Here is a 16239-nt window from a genome sequence, read left to right as displayed (position 1 = left end):
TAAACTCATATGAATTCTTCACCTGAAAGTTCCTATTTCTTTGTAAACTCTTTTTTTTAGTCTACTTGCTGGGGCTCACAACTAGCTTTTCCCACTAACCTCCACAGCAGTGGAACTGCACAGAGCACTGCTTAGGAAGGGATATAGAATGTTTTCGAAAAAAGGTCCTAAGTATATTCTGTAAGTATGAGAATGTGACATTAATATTAGTTCTGGTACTTAACAGATAGAAGTGAGCAGGCAACAAGTCTGCTGAATAAATGGAGACATCTAATTTATAGCTGCTTCCAACATCAGAAAATCAGCGAGATAGTAAGTGGCATTAAGAAAGTCATGTGGACATACAGAATGGAGCGCGTTAAGAATTTAAGAAAGGAACTGTACAGAATCTAATCAATATTTCAATCTGTTAGCTGCACCCAAGTCTAATGATACACCAAGTCAAAAATCACACATACACCAGCATGCTTTGGAATTGTGCTTTCACGATGTCTGATGCTGATCCATTTCAAGCAGAAAGGGCATGTTTTTAAATGACTGAAGGAGAGCAAGTATTTTAAACTTGGGTAACAAAACTTGGAAACTAATTGAGCTGACTAGAAAAACATTGAGAAAATTACATTTTAACTTGCATCTGAGTATAACAGATAATATTAGTAGTACAGCTAATTATTAGTCAAAGCATTAGAAAACAGCACAAAGTTTGATGGGGTAAATTAGCTGTTCAACTGAACTTCAACAAGTTAATTGCATTAACAAATAGAAAGAGTCAGAAAAACTGTTACACAGAAAAGGTTGCAGAAATGCTTTTACAAGCAACAGATTGATACAATTTTTTACTCCCTAATACATAGTAAGTTCTTACATTCATCTGTCTTTCAAGACTACAGAGGGGGAAACAAATGAGCAACCAGCTTTTTTTGTGGTTACAAAAAAAAGTTCCAGTTAGAAACAGGGGAATGTCTTCTGTTTAAAAGGCAGTCTGTGCTTGTCTATCTAAACCACAGGTAAGAGAGTTATCAAGAGCAGTTTAAGTCTGCCTCAGAAGGTTCATTTGTCTAAAAAGCTCCCTAAAATCCATTTTAGCCCTAAGTCTCTACAGCATCTAAATTCAATCTGAGGTTATCATCATTTCTTATCGCTATTTAAAGTGGAAAAATTCAAAACCAAAACAAAGCACCACCACCAAAAACACACTATACACTCACTTGTCATTCTTAATATGTTCATAAAGGCGCTTGAACTGGCGGACTTGGAAGGAGAGGATTCCCATCAAAACCACCACCATGAGCAGGAAGGGATAAATCCGACGCTGAACTAGGTTTTGCATTTCAGCAGTAACTCCTACAAAACAAGATACAACCCTCATATATAATCTAATATTGCTTAAGGTAACACAGGCAATTCTGCTTCTGTATGTACTTTTGCTTTTTGTTATACTGTAACTTCAGTAGGATGAGAGTGAAATAACATCCAATTATCTCACGATACCCAACACAACTGTCTGTCCTGATCATCTTATGCAGAGCTGAAAGCTTTTCTTTAAACACAGTGAATAAGAGTTTAATCAGCTCTTCGTGCTTATTGCCTCCTGTTTAACTTGTATCAGCAAAAAGTGAGTTGAAAATCTCACTGACAAGACAGAAAAGGTGTTCCCAGCTCAGTAGTACCTCTTGAACAAAGTGAAAAATTAAAAGCTGACTGTCCAAAGAAACTAATCAAACATCATCACCTCAAACTAGCAAGCTACCTACGTTTCTGCCACTAGAAATTATTTAATCCCGTGCTTTTGATGTATTCTGCACCTTGGTTTATCAGAAGGCCAGTCAGAATAGCATACTGTATAGAAAAAAAAAAAAAAAAGAAACCCAAACTCCAGACTTCAATGATAGAACAATATTTAAGCATTTAGATTTGCTGGCAGAAGTGGCTATATAAAGCAAATAACCTAGAGCTTCACAATTTATTTCCACAGGTAAGTTTACCTTGCTCTAAAGCATCAGATGACAGACAGGTATTCTGGTTGTATACATACCTAGTAAAGGTACAACACCAGAAGCTATGATGTATGGTACACACAGGGAAAGCAACAGAACAGAGATCACCGGTGCTGCTAGTTTACAGATTATGAAGTGTAAATCAATGTTGCGAATCCCATTTGCATATACCTAAGAAGAACAAGTTAGAAGTAGAATAGGTCAATCAAAAGAGCCATGTTTTTGTGCTTACAGTAGTAGTTACAAAAAACAGCTCTCACAGAACTCTCCTTATAAGAAGCAAATGGTGCCCCCAGCTTGAAGAAATCATGATGCTCATGGTTGTAAAAGGAAAGAGTGCTGGCTAGTCTGCACTATAAGGACTCCAGGAAATGATTTCAATACTTCAATCAGCTAGCACATATAGCTATATAAGGGCCTCTGTCACACAGGCGGATGCAATCATTTCTAAGGATGATTCAGAAATGCATGTGTATAAAGCAGACCCAGGAAGATCACTTGGAATGGAAGCAGCTATGGCATGCATTGAGTAAGTCCAAGAACTAAGACTACATTTCTCCTGGGCAACACCTAGGATGATCGGTGAATGTTTAAGAACTGGGATTATGTGCTAGATCTAACAAGCCTTTTGTGTTGAGGTCAAGACACACACCAACAGCCACTACTACACTCAGTGCAGGACAGAAAAGTTACTTTCCAACAAAGGAAAGAGATACACTGTTGATATGACAAGGATAGAACTTAAAATGTTACAGTCAAAGTAAAATTACTTCTGCAAAAAACTGTCACTCAGAACAGCTCACTCAGACTATCGAAGGGGAAAGGAAACATTTGATATATCTATTCATGTATGCAAAAGGGAATTTCTACAGCTCTCAGAAAGGGGTTAGAAAGAACCTCAGGAGATTGAGTTCAACCTCCCTGCTAAGGTAGGTACCCCTACAGCAAGTCGCACAGGTTTCTGTCCAGATGGATCTAGAGTATCTCCATAGGAGATTCTACAACCTTGCTGGGCAACTTGCTCCAGTGCTCCTTCACTCTTACCATAAATAAGCTCTTCTGCATATTTTCTGTTCCTGCGTGGTGGGACACTGTATATGTACACGTATGAAATCATCTGAAGAAAGAATGATGTTTCTTGCTCTAACACACACTTGAGAAAATCTGCGTATACCCATAAGCAGCATTTTCTTGATTTCATATTTCTGAGGTTTATTTTTCCTTTATTGCTAAGTGTACCTCAATGGATTATGCCATACAGTTTAAAGGGATTCTACAAGACTACTTCAGTTTTATTCAATTCATGAAATTACTACAGCATTACTTCAATCTTCTGACAGCCCCCACAAAACATTCATCAACATGTACTCTACAGATAATTCACACGGACAATTTTCTCTCACCTGTTCAATAACTGTTTTCAGCCACCACTGAGGACCCATCAGAGTTATGGCAGCTATTATTTTGGCATGCAGAACTCCAAGAGCCCAGTCCTAATTTTGTAAATGCATACAGTTAGCATTAACAACTTTTTAACAGCTTGTAGTTGAAAGGCTTTAGAGTATGTTGTTAATGTTACTTTGAAATGAAGATAAAACTAATTCATAACCAAACATTTCTATTTACAAGGGAAGCTGTTTAAAAGAGTTGGCTTCTTTTGCAAATTCCTAAGAGACAGGATACTCTTGCACTTAAATGACATCTGTATAATACTAAAGTCCCTGCATCTGGGAAAATCAGCTACTACTACTACTTCTAAGCCAAAGGAAACTACAAAGCAGAAGCATTACATTTAGAGCAACAGACTAACAGTGTAGTACAAACAACAGTGTACTATTGTACAACATTTACCCCCAAATAAGTTGCTTTGATTTCTTTGAAAATGAAAACAAATTACACAAAGCTGCTCACGTAAGTCAGAAAAAAAGTTGTTTTTTCATCTCTTAAATTGTAATTTTTCAGAACACTGGAGCTGCTGTGAGAACACAATGGAATGTAATGCCCTTCCACAAGAAAACACCATAGAATTCACTGGAATACGGTGCAACCATTACTGTATGGAATTTAAAGACACAACATTGCTACCAGTTTCTAGTGCAAAGTTACATTCTTTCTGTATTATATATATTTGTAAAAGGCTACTGGATAAAAACACTACATAGAAAATCTACTATTACAAAAAAAGCCAGTGTTCAAGTTGCTTTGAAGCACCTTCTCTGTTTGCTCAAGCACACAGTCTTTCACTACGTCAATTAATCCCCTTTTGTGACAAATGGAAATTATTTCTAATCTCCATAGCTCCTTGTTAACTTAGAACCAAGTCTCAAGTCTCCCTAATCTGTTCTTTCGAGGAAGCTCCACCAAATGAAAATAACATCTTTCAGTATATCTGACCCCAAACTTTTAAAAGATGCGCATGAATTAGAAATTTGTAGAATCAATAGCACAAATTCTTTCCAAAAAGGTATGTAAAATATGCATCTACCGCTCCAGTGACAGTCTAAAATATAGTTGTATAACATAAAAACAAACAAACAATGAACTCAGGTAAACCCTTAATCCTAAGTGAAGAAATGGATCAATGGATCAGTAGGATAAGAACGGGAGCAACTGACCTGCCAAGGACAGAACAGAGGTGTTTGATCCAAAGGAACTCTCAAAGGCGCAACGATGACCAGCTCAAACAGAAGACCAAGCAAAAGTGGAACCACACCAGCTAGCAGTATTGCCACTATCAATGTCTTCATTATCTAAAAAAAATGACATCCAATTCATATGGTTGTTAGGAAACTTTTTTTTTTAAACTTCAAAATATAGCTTAAACTATGCAGACAAAGTTGGAGAAAAAACACTATAGATTTCTAATGCACATATATACATACATGCCCACAGAAATCATTACAACCACATCAACAGTTTCGTAGTATGAATCTTTAGGATCAAGTCCTATTCTACAGGCTGCCCAGAAAAAGCCATGACTGCACTTACTGGTATCCATATAATTTTTAACCACAATCTCACATTTTACCCTTATCAATAGGGAACATCATCCTATGGCATTTTATTACATGCATTTTCCATCATGGGAGTACAGATTAAGCAAATGTGTATCACCGAATTCCTCCATGTGGAAAAAATGGTACCCACTGGCATACACTGACACTTGGTGAATATGGAGAGCAAACAGTGCATAGTGCATGTGAGCGCAGTGAGGTGGTGGGTGGTGTGTTTCAGCAGTGGCAACAGTGGGTTTCCTCTACTGGTGCGGATGTTTACAAGTGTGGCATGCAGGCTCTTGCTTGTGGCTGGCAAAAATGCATGGCTAATGGTGGTGAATGATGAAAAACAGTGTTTTGTAACTGCAAATTCACCCTATCAAATAGTGTTCTTATGCCCTTTGCACCTATTGTAGCTTCCATGGAAATGTAAAGGAGGCATTGCTTTCAGAGTGACCTATGTATACCTGAGGACATGTGGCATATGGGATAACATAGTGCAACACCTATGTTATTCTTTGCTCCTGTGAAATAAATATGTACACATGTCTACACGTACACGTCTCCCTAGGTAGCATATATATGCAAACTCATCTCCACTGACTGTTTAACATTGTGCTAAACTGTTTTCCAGACTTAGAGTTAGCCCATGCAATAGGAATGTAAACACCACAAGTTTCCTAAGTCTGAAAAGGGAAAACGCAGTACAAGTTACAGTGCAAAACTGGCAAGAAACCAATGAAATAACAAGTTTTGTTTGCTAACTTTTCTTGATACTTCAATAAAACTATTTCTTAAGACTCACCATGAGAGACCATTCTTTGACCTTTTGAAAAATCACTCTACGACCCTGTGGCATCCAGGCTACCAGCACAGTCACTGCTCGGATAGTCAGCCAACAGACATAAAGACCACAAGCAGCTGTATATAATTCATGAATTTTGGCAGTCCCCGTCCAAAATGACATCAGCCATCGGCCAGCAAACACTGAAAACACAAACACTTTTAAATACAGTAATATTTTTTGATATACTAAGGAAGAATGCTAATAATTAACAATGAATGGATTTTTTTTTTAATCAATGCTACAAAGTATCAATAGTATTTTGGTACTATAGCCACAAGGCACAAACGCGCTAGCCCTACATAAAAAGCAGCGGAGATGATGTCAAATACATGTTTTTTTCCTCTAAAACCAACAATGTAATCTGAGCTACTGCATAACAAAACACTGCATGAAGCACTGTTAAATCCTAAATAGCAATCTTTAGAACTTCAAAGGAATAATGAATTACTGGATAAGCTTGAACTAAGATCTTATGAGTGATGTATGGATTATTTCACTGTCAAGCTCTTCAATCAAAACACTAAGACTCATTTGTTACATTTCATTTTTTAAAATGGAGTTTCAATTCATTAGTGTTACAGTGAAATTATTTTACATAACACCATTCAAACCACTTCAAAACTTAGAACTCATACCTTGATAATACTGACGCTAGGATCACTAATAAAAGTAGGTAAAAATGACACAGTACTAAGGAAGACAGATTTTTAAATTCAAGAAAGTTTACGCATCCCAATTTGTTCTGAAGTATTTAGAACAAGTACAGAAAGTTTTCATTTGGTTAAAAGAATTTATTCATACACATTTGAAGGTGAGACATATATCACTTTCTAATATCCTAGAGACCTGATGAGTATTTAAATAAGGAAGATAGCGGAGTTCTGGTAACAGCCCATATATGTTTTCCTTCTATAAAAGGCAAAGCAAATGTAAGGCTATCATTTTGTTCTTCTCTCAGTTCTACTACAGAGCGCCTCAAAACACAAATAATCCCCATACAACTAAACAAAAGAAAACACTGATCACTTCTCAACTGAGCTTTTGTTTAGATACAACTACTACCCCAATCATACAAATTTTAGGCTATTATAATTTGATGATGTACCTTTCAAAATGAGACATGATTTCTCCATGTTTTCTTCTTTTAACTTTAAGCTGTGATTTGAAAACATCTGCCATTATTGAGCATTACTGTCTGGGTTGTTTCTAGTTACAGTTTTACAATAACAGACTTACCTGGTAAGGTAAGGCAGATAAGACTGGCGATCAATAATGTTATGCACATGAAAACAATCAAAAGAAATATCTGAAAGAGGAAAAACAAATTGCTTATAAGAGTTACATAATATAAGCCAACAAGCATATAAAAAGATGCATCATCCTAGCAAGACAGCTAAGCCAAAACTCTTCTGCTGTCTGCTGCTCAAACACCAACTAATGTTTCAGAGGTAAGAGGCCTACCACCAGCATATATGTAGCACATGTTTAGTATTTTTCTTTTCAGAGTTTTTGTCAGTTGTCACAACGGTATAAAGTTAAGCTCTGAACCCAGCAAAACCAAAGTTCTTTGTTATATGACATTAAAAAAAAATCTCATTTTTTGCACTGACTAGCACAATGACTTTTAATTAACCTTGAAAGGTTTTCAGCTCCATATGTCAGATAAGCAAGACAGTGACTTTATATTACAAGGAAAAACCTGACAAAAAGTTCTTATACGTGCACTCAGATTTATGTTACCAGACTCTAACATAAGATCTGGTGGCTCTCTGATCAGGTTTACAGCTATTAAGCATCACATGGTATGAAGACCTACTTCCCTTTTCATCAAGATCACACAAGGAACAAGCTTACTGTGGAAAAACTAACACCTTATCATAACAGACAGATTAAATTAAAACTGTAACACATTTTTCTTGATGAGGACTTGCAGACAGCACAGATCAGTCCCATCTCTAGGCTGTGATCTTCAACACTGCCTAAAGGAAGGGAAGCCTTGTGATTTTGTAGATTTTGAAGGGGAATGATTCAACAGTACTTAAAAGTGCATGTCAAGAGATAGCCACATACCCTTCTGCACACATAACATCTTTTAGGGCTAAGGATTCCAAGTAATACAAAGAAGAAAACCAAAGTAGTGGACAACTGGACTGCAGCTGTCTGTCAGAAAAACTGTTCAGTTGAAGAACATATGGGTGTGACTTGCTTGGGATCAATGCAATCTAAATAGCAACCACAGGAATGCTGGGGAAAAGTTAGCCTATGTAGGAATAAATAATACAGGAAGAAGCTGACAAAAGTGAATGATTAAATACTAACATGTAAAAATAAAATGAAAAAAATATACAAACCATACAGAATACAAAACATGACTCACCATTTGACTTCCAATAATATGCAGACAGATTCTTGCAGAACAAAACAACACCCCTGCACAGTTATTTTTAAGATGTCTTTCCCTTCTTTCTTTATACATTAGATATACCTACCCTGAGTGGGAATTTTAAAGGCCTCCGATAAGGCTGGAAACCCACAGGTCCTCCTTGTTGAAGTATGGCTTGATGGGCTGCATGAAGACCTTCTCCCACAACTGGAATGGCATTGTTATTGCGAGCATGATGATTGTTAGGCTGCTGGTTTGCATTGTTCTCATTCTCCTCCTGGTCACCAAGTAGGTAAGAATGGAGGTCTCTGTAACAGTCAAATTCTCACTTTTGTTCTGTTTGATACGAATGAGAATCTTACAGATAGATGGATGTTAAAATACATACTCCGAATAAGAAGGAGTTGTGCAAAATTTACACAGGTACACTGGCAGAATTTTACTGCTACTAAGCTTTGCAGCAAACAATTATCTTCAAAACTAAACTGTACACGGACAGCACTACTTTACTACACACAGGTTTACAGAGAGTCAGGTAGAATCTTTCAGCAAGATTCTAAGATGCTCAAAGTCCACTCACAGCTTCCTAAGAACATCAATCCCAGAATCACCCAGTCTACTTGAGAAGTATTCCTTTCGTATTTCTTGCATACTTCAATATCAAATAAATCTTGAACATTAATTATTCTCAGCTAGAGCAGAATTTTCATTAGCAGAAAGGTGCATATAGAGTCTAATACCAGACAATGAAAGCATTTTCACAGTATTGCTTGCCATTGTAAGGCAGGCTTAGGAAAACATTTTAATCTTTGCTCATCTAAAACCGCTACAGAAATAGTCTACAGTTGTTTTTAGCAACTGCAACAGTGGAAAGAGCAAAGCAATTTCTGTCAGCATCCCTGAACTTCTTCTATCGTGTTTAAACACTATCAAAACATGGACAAATGAATTCTGAAAATAACTCTTTGAAACACAAACTAAGAATGAGGTGGTAAGGTCCTCATGAGAAGCTGAAAACATATTTCAGATTGCAATGAAAGAAAAGGTCTCTCATTCATAGAGACTCTGACAAAGCTTAGCCAGTAAAAACTCTTAATCCTAATAACACTCTATTTATATGATCCAAGATGAGCATGACATCATGGGATAATGCCGATCTACTCTGAAGATAAATTAAGAAATTAACAGAAACAAAACCAACCTTATTTTATTTCTTGACTAATGAAGCAAGCAGCGTGCAAACTCAAAATCATTTCAAATGTATGAACTCTGCCTGCTCATCAAAATTAAATAACTCTGTTTTTTGTGATCATTTACTTTAGGTTACCAAGATACAGTTTGAAGTATATATTGAGATGTAATTTAAGTGTCAGCATCTTCAGATTGATATTCTAAACCATCTTCCCTTTGCTTCAGCTCATTCCCCATAGTATAAGAAGTGTATTGTGCACACAGATTACAGGAGTGACAGAAATGCTCTACTGACACATCTCACTTCTACATTTAATAGAAAGTGAACAACTTGTTTAATCAGACTTTTGGAGAAGTTTTACTAAGCAAACTCTGTAATAGCATATGAAAGGCAGTACTTGCCAAAGACTAGTATAAGAAGGAGGTATACCCATGGGAAATCACCATAGTAGTTTCTTCAAAAATCATATATCTATATAAAAAAATCCCAAGCAACTGTTCAAGCTAATTGTTGGAATAACTCTCCTGAAAACATAGTGCTTTCATTAAGAGGCTAAACTATAAGCCTTGTGTCAAGCTGATTTTGGCCTTCTGTACTTACAGCAAGTATCCAGCAGTAACAGTCCATGCTCGTACAAGACCTTTCAACCACTGTCTTGTATGCCCTTGTTCTAGCAAAGCTGGAAGCACCACCTGAAGCAAAAGGAGCTCTAGGGAAAGTTCACTTACTGCAGCATCACTAGAAATGGGAAGAGCAAACAGTTTAATGTAAAAGGAGCATTCTGTTAGTAAACTCTTATGCTGAATCATTAACAAAAACAACAAAAACTACAGAAAAAACAAAAGGGATTTTGCAGATGTTTTTCCTCATACACTATTCTAAGCACTTGCTAAAAGCATTCAGGCATTTAAGTGCACAAGAAATTTTAGAAGAAATATTAAGAAATATAATATCCTGCTGTCCAATTTGCTCTTCCATATCATTTTATCATTACTGATTCAACTATTATTAAATAACAGAAAAATACCCTCGTTATTAATAAAAATGCACCTTTTTGATTTAATTGATAGCCAGGAAAAACAAACACAGGAGCTCTCCTATCATAAGGCTGAAGAGAAAGCTCTTTTGAAGGAATACAGAAAGCAAACTGCTATCATTATGGACCATCTACAAAATGCCTTTGATTTTTCTTATCAGCTCCTCATTTGACAAACTTGAATGATGTTCCTACATGCTTCGTCATTTTACTTTTTGAGAGCAGGCAATAAAATTTGGTTTAATTGGAATAAAGTGAACAAAAACCGCCAACAAAATAACATACCAAACAATGCCATACTAATGCTCAAAGAGCACTTTTCTTCCAGTTACTGAGAGACTGAGAAAAATCTTATTGAAATGAAATGCTTACCTGTAGAGCATAACATTATATGGAAGAAAATTAGGCAGGAGATACTTAATAATGCGTATTGGAAGCCAGAGCATGAGCAATACAATTGATCCAAAGACAATCTACAGAAAGGAAATGAACTACATTAGTCTGAAGAGCAGAATCAACCAACCCTACTCTCCCATCCAACTTTCCAACATGTTTTTTTATGTGTGACGGGTTAGCTCTGGCCAAGTAACAATCATCCAATCACCCACCCACCTATCCATTCCCTCCTCCAGTTGAGTTTTCATTATCTCAAAGAAGCAGATTCTGTTGACAACTAGTTCTAGCACCTGATCACTTCCTTAAATATGCAATACTGTATACAGCAATTAAAGTAAGATTTCTTTCCAAGTAAAGAAATACATGAGAAAAGCCCTTACCACTGACAATATAAACCTCCTGAGATGTCTATAAATGGGCAAATGAATCATTTCCTGCACAGGATTGAAGTCTGGATCATTCAAATTCCTGAGAAACCATAGGACACCAGGTCTCAATACCTAAGGTGGAAAACAGGGAACAATCATCAAGTTCTGAATTCCATGTTTTACATTTTCAAGAACATTGCTGCATTAAAAAAGTTTAAACATAACAGTGGCACAAAATATAACAAAATGGTACAGGGAAAGAATAAGAAAGTATTTTCAGTGAGTATAAAAGAAGCAATAAACCATTACAAGCTTAGCTTTCAATTGTTAATTTGAAGGCAGCGTCTGGCAAAAATGCATGCCGTGACTGCTGAAAAATGGTGTTTTGTAGTTGACAATTCACTCCATCAAATAGTTTTGTGCTCTTGTAGTTTCCATGGAAATAAATAGGAGTTGTTACTTTCTGAGCAACTTCTATAAAATATTACTCTACATCATCATTTTCCTCTAAAGTATGTACCAGTAGAAACAACACACAGTTGCTAAATATCAACACACAAGCTTCTTCAACAACATAGCACACCAAACTCGTCTTTGCCAGCTTACCTCTCTCAGTAAAAGAATGAAGGATGCAAAATAAAAGACATAAACCATCCCAACTAGCCAGTGCAGGAACATTGTGGTACCTGGGGCAGACTGAAAGCTTAATTCTCTGTCTTTTAAAGTGGCATCAAACATTTCCTAAAAGTAATTAAAAAAAAAATAATCAAGTTTGGCTTACTCTTACTCACTTTGTTTACCCTGGTACATATACACCACTTAACATTTAAATGTTTGCCTCACATTAATCCATAATTACAGCATTTAAAAGGAAAAAACAACAGCTATTAAAATTTACATTAAGAACAACTAGAGATCAATTTCTGATCAACAACAGAGAGAAGAACCCCACCTTTTACGTACACTGAAGAAGTTACAAAGCAGGGCAGCATTGCAATGGAAGCAAACACTTGTAAAGTTAAATATAAAGTTCCACTAATGTTACAAGAAATTAACTTTTTCTATTTAAAACTCATCACTTTTTTCACCCCAAAACAAAACAAAACAACAAAAAAAAAAAACAACCAACGATAAACAACAAAAAACATGAAGAAATTTATTCAGTACATCAGTTTGCCTACAAGCTTGTTATCACAGCAGTCTGGTACTAAAGTTATATAAAGGAAAATACAATTAGCATCAAGCAGTATCTAAAAGGCTCCAATCCCTTCACTCCAGCAATAACGTGTTTATAAGAACAGGAAGGTGTTATCCAAATCCTATCACAATTCTCATCAAAACCTTTTTGCTTTGACTATTTGGGAAAGTTTTTAATCTCCCTCCCTGCCCCCCCTCCCCCCCCTTTTTGTTTTTTTAATACCTACCAAAGAGCATATATCCAACCACCAGCCACAGATGAGAGGAAACACACCAATTTCTACAACAACTAATAAGGAAACCTTCAGGAGAAAAAGAAAAAGAACATCTCAGCAGATTGACAGAAATGGCTAAGAAAAGTATCATACAAATTCTGATTGAGAGACTTGTTTTGCTGTAGAAAAGATGGGGTTACCTTGACAACGATATAGCAAACTCCTAACAGACGACGTGATCGCTGGAACTTAACAAGCGCTGCCAAACCCTGAATAGTTCTGTCAAGAAAATAATACTGAAAACACTTTCTGTAACCATCCCAGCATGTCAGCGTTTAATATTAAGCACTGTTAAGTTTTTATAAAAGACAAAAATTAAAATCCAAGTCTATATCAGGGCTCTCCATTACAAAAATCGATTGTGGATCTGGGAGACAAATATGCCAGGTAACCTCCAAAAACGTAAATCTAAAATAAGAATAATAAAAAACTCTTGAGGCATTTAACCAAAAATTCTCTCCAGAGAAACTATTGCCTTTGAAAAACGCTAGCGTACTATTCATACGCTATGAATAGTACTGAGAAGACAATATCAGAATTTTCTTTTAGGAGGCAAAACAGAGGCATGTCATCAACTGCAAAACCACATTTCCTCTGCACACTGGCATAATATGGCCCAAAGCTGACGTGAGCTTTGTGTATGCACACTTGACGAGGAAACTGCTAACAAATATTTATTCTTTAAACTGAAGTTGAGACAAGTCCCTTAAAAGCAAGCTGCTAGGGCACAAACCATTTGCCTGTGATTTTCTACCTATCAAAAATCCACTGTTACTTAATTTTCTCTGTAATAAAGGTTATCATCTGAAAGCAATGCTTGCTGCAAAGTCTCCACTTTCAGAAAGAGAAACGAGAAATTCAGCCTGTATGCTAAAGATCTGGCAGGAGCAAATAGAATTGAATAAACTTCTTATTGTGTCCTTGGTCTTTTCGCAGTCCAGTTTCTCAAAACCCTGCAACTATGTGCCCACAGCAACACCTAAGAACAGAGAGGAAGAAAAATAAGGAATTAATAAGTCAGGGGATCTTAACTTTTGAAGAGCTGTCCAAGGTGACTGACTAGTAATCTACAGGCACTCAAACATGCCTGTAAAATCTCCTAATATTCTACAAATTTCTCTTATTAAACATGTACAAGAGATCTGAAGCATGCAGTCACACTGACAATTTTAAAAGGTTCAAGATAACTAAGAAAAAATTTCCTTCTAATTTCACTGAAAGCGCAGAGCAAAATAGTAAATCATTTGCACCTGCAACACTTCTGTGCACCTTAAGGGTACTTCCAGAAAGATGACCCACATGTAAGATCTGTACGAGGTAACTAATGACAAAAGGATACATGACAAACTATTAGAGTCACTGCCAGCAGAACATATCCAACTATAGTTGTAATCAGTCCTTCAAAGTGAGATGCTTGAACCTAGAGGGAAAAAAACCAAAAAAACAAAAAACAACAGGGTAAGATTGATCAATCTCTTAGAAGACTACACCATCACTCCATGTAATTAAGATACAGTCAGAATCTCAACTCTTCAAGAACAACAATTTAACTAAGGTTCTTCACACTGAAATGTGGCTGGGCACTTGAACAGGGTCCCCAGGGCAGTGGACATGGCACCAAATATGCTGAAGTTCAAGAAGAATTTGGACAACCCATTTAGACATAGGGTTTGGGTGGTCCTGTGTGGAGCCAGGAGCTGGGATCAAAGATATTCACGGGTCCTGTCCAACATCCATGATTTACTTCTATACACGTAAGAAGAAACCTTATCTTACACAACCACCTTGTGTGCAATCCCAGATAAGAAAACTACCCAATGCACAAAGAATGCATGAGGAGCGAGGTGTTTTTAAGAAAAACACACACAGAAAAAAACATATGTGCATTTTCTGTAGAAGGAAGAAAGCTCACTTGAAAAATGACTTTCCAGGTCACTTTTCTAATCACAAAAATAAGTGAAAAAATACTACAAAAATATTGTGATTACATAAATAGTGGCAGTATTTACATTGGAAAAAGTATAAAACAGCACTTACATATTCCTCAAAGCCCAGGCCAACAATGGAGAAGTGACCAATGTGGTATGGACAAAATGCTGTGTAATGTAAGCAGAAAGAAAAAAATAAGCCATAAAAACTGTTGATCAGAATCTTATTTGCAGGATGTGTTATACAACACTGTAATCAGCCTATTTCTCATCAATTTTGAGAAAACAACTCAAAAAACCTTTCTCTTTCTATATAAATGTTTGTGTTATAATTCCACCATCCCAGAAATGCTGCAAGTTGGATTAGAACTCCCTCTGAAGGACTACAAATATAAAACTGCACATACCAGATAGCAGACTTTTCCTTTTTAACTCATGTAGCTGTGGGTAAATTAATTCAATTTCCAGTCTTAGGTACAAGACTGATATTGATCTCATACACATACTGCTGTAGGAGCCTATGACTTTACTAATGATTCAGTTTGTTCTAACTTTTATGATGATGAAAAATGAAAGATCTGAAGATGAGAGGAAGAGACAACAGTCCAATGAAGGCATAGGAAGAAACTGAAAAGGCTTTTATTTCTACCCTGAAATACTGTACAACGGTCATAATTCTTGATAACTTTCCCCCATTCTGAGGTCTCAGAAGGAACGTATTCAAACAGCACAGTACTTCCCCTACATCAGGACACCAGTCTATTTCCAACTGTATCAACTAATCAATTCAGCTTGTTCTGTGGTATCACTAAGCTACAAATGACTAAAAGAGTTGTCACAGGTTAACTGAAAATCTACACAGCACTTAATCACTTTACACAGAATTATTATCGTTTAAAACTGAGAGCAAATGACACTTACCAAACACAAGTATGAACAATGTATTTAAAGATACCACCCAAAAGACATGTTCCTGCAGGGAGAACGGGGGTGGGGGGTGTGGGAAAATAGGGAGGAAGACAAGAGAACAGTACATAAATGTCACTAAATATGAGACACAACATTAAATTATAAGAGCTTTTGCTTCAAACATGAGACATTTATTCACTGCACTATCTAAAAAATGCATTCATATTTAAGAGCTCTATTTCTTTCACACAGGAGATAAAGCAGAAATTATACTGCTCAAAAAAGAACACAACTGAGCTTTCCCTTTAAAATATAATGGGTTTCCATTTTTTAAATGGGAGATGTAGCAGTTGATAAACGTAGTTAAGATGGGTTAAAGTTTTGTTTAAGCCTGATTTTTATTTACCACTGAGTACATGACCCAGAGTTATCCCATCTTGTAAGAAATTCCACTTTTATACCACACAGACCACCCTACTCCGTGGAACTCCTAATAACATCAATTCCTTGGTCATTACATTGTATTAAAATCTATATAATCTATATCCATAAATATACATCTAATGAAATTAGAGACTTCAAATGGAATGAATACAAGGCCAGTTTTCTCAAAGACAAGCCTGTTATGCAAATTTTAAGTGTAGGATTGTACTTACTAAAAAAACCAGAGATCCGTCAAGCCCAAGCATCTGTGGATATAAACAAATTGGTTTTA

At 36.3% G+C, this 16239-nt stretch overlaps 1 protein-coding gene across 2 annotated transcripts in view; it reads right to left on the bottom strand.

The window, feature by feature from the left end:
• MARCHF6 (membrane associated ring-CH-type finger 6) overlaps nucleotides 1-16239 on the bottom strand; it is a 38194-nt gene that overhangs the window by 3105 nt on the left and 18850 nt on the right. For both annotated transcript variants that reach the window (XM_072327659.1, XM_072327658.1), the window contains exons 9-25: nucleotides 16181-16213; nucleotides 15537-15588; nucleotides 14725-14783; nucleotides 14027-14107; nucleotides 12828-12896; nucleotides 12640-12714; nucleotides 11822-11956; nucleotides 11228-11347; nucleotides 10824-10924; nucleotides 10016-10153; nucleotides 8330-8531; nucleotides 7077-7146; nucleotides 5799-5980; nucleotides 4613-4747; nucleotides 3401-3490; nucleotides 2036-2168; nucleotides 1209-1344 (exon numbers count right to left, since the gene is read on the bottom strand). In XM_072327659.1, the coding sequence (XP_072183760.1) occupies nucleotides 1209-1344; nucleotides 2036-2168; nucleotides 3401-3490; nucleotides 4613-4747; nucleotides 5799-5980; nucleotides 7077-7146; nucleotides 8330-8531; nucleotides 10016-10153; nucleotides 10824-10924; nucleotides 11228-11347; nucleotides 11822-11956; nucleotides 12640-12714; nucleotides 12828-12896; nucleotides 14027-14107; nucleotides 14725-14783; nucleotides 15537-15588; nucleotides 16181-16213 (1811 nt within the window). The remainder of the gene's footprint in view (nucleotides 1-1208; nucleotides 1345-2035; nucleotides 2169-3400; nucleotides 3491-4612; nucleotides 4748-5798; nucleotides 5981-7076; nucleotides 7147-8329; nucleotides 8532-10015; nucleotides 10154-10823; nucleotides 10925-11227; nucleotides 11348-11821; nucleotides 11957-12639; nucleotides 12715-12827; nucleotides 12897-14026; nucleotides 14108-14724; nucleotides 14784-15536; nucleotides 15589-16180; nucleotides 16214-16239) is intronic.

This window comes from Excalfactoria chinensis, chromosome 2 (assembly GCF_039878825.1).
Source record: "Excalfactoria chinensis isolate bCotChi1 chromosome 2, bCotChi1.hap2, whole genome shotgun sequence".
Classification (NCBI taxonomy): Eukaryota; Metazoa; Chordata; class Aves; order Galliformes; family Phasianidae; genus Excalfactoria; species Excalfactoria chinensis.
This window is presented reverse-complemented; position numbering and strand designations above follow the sequence as displayed.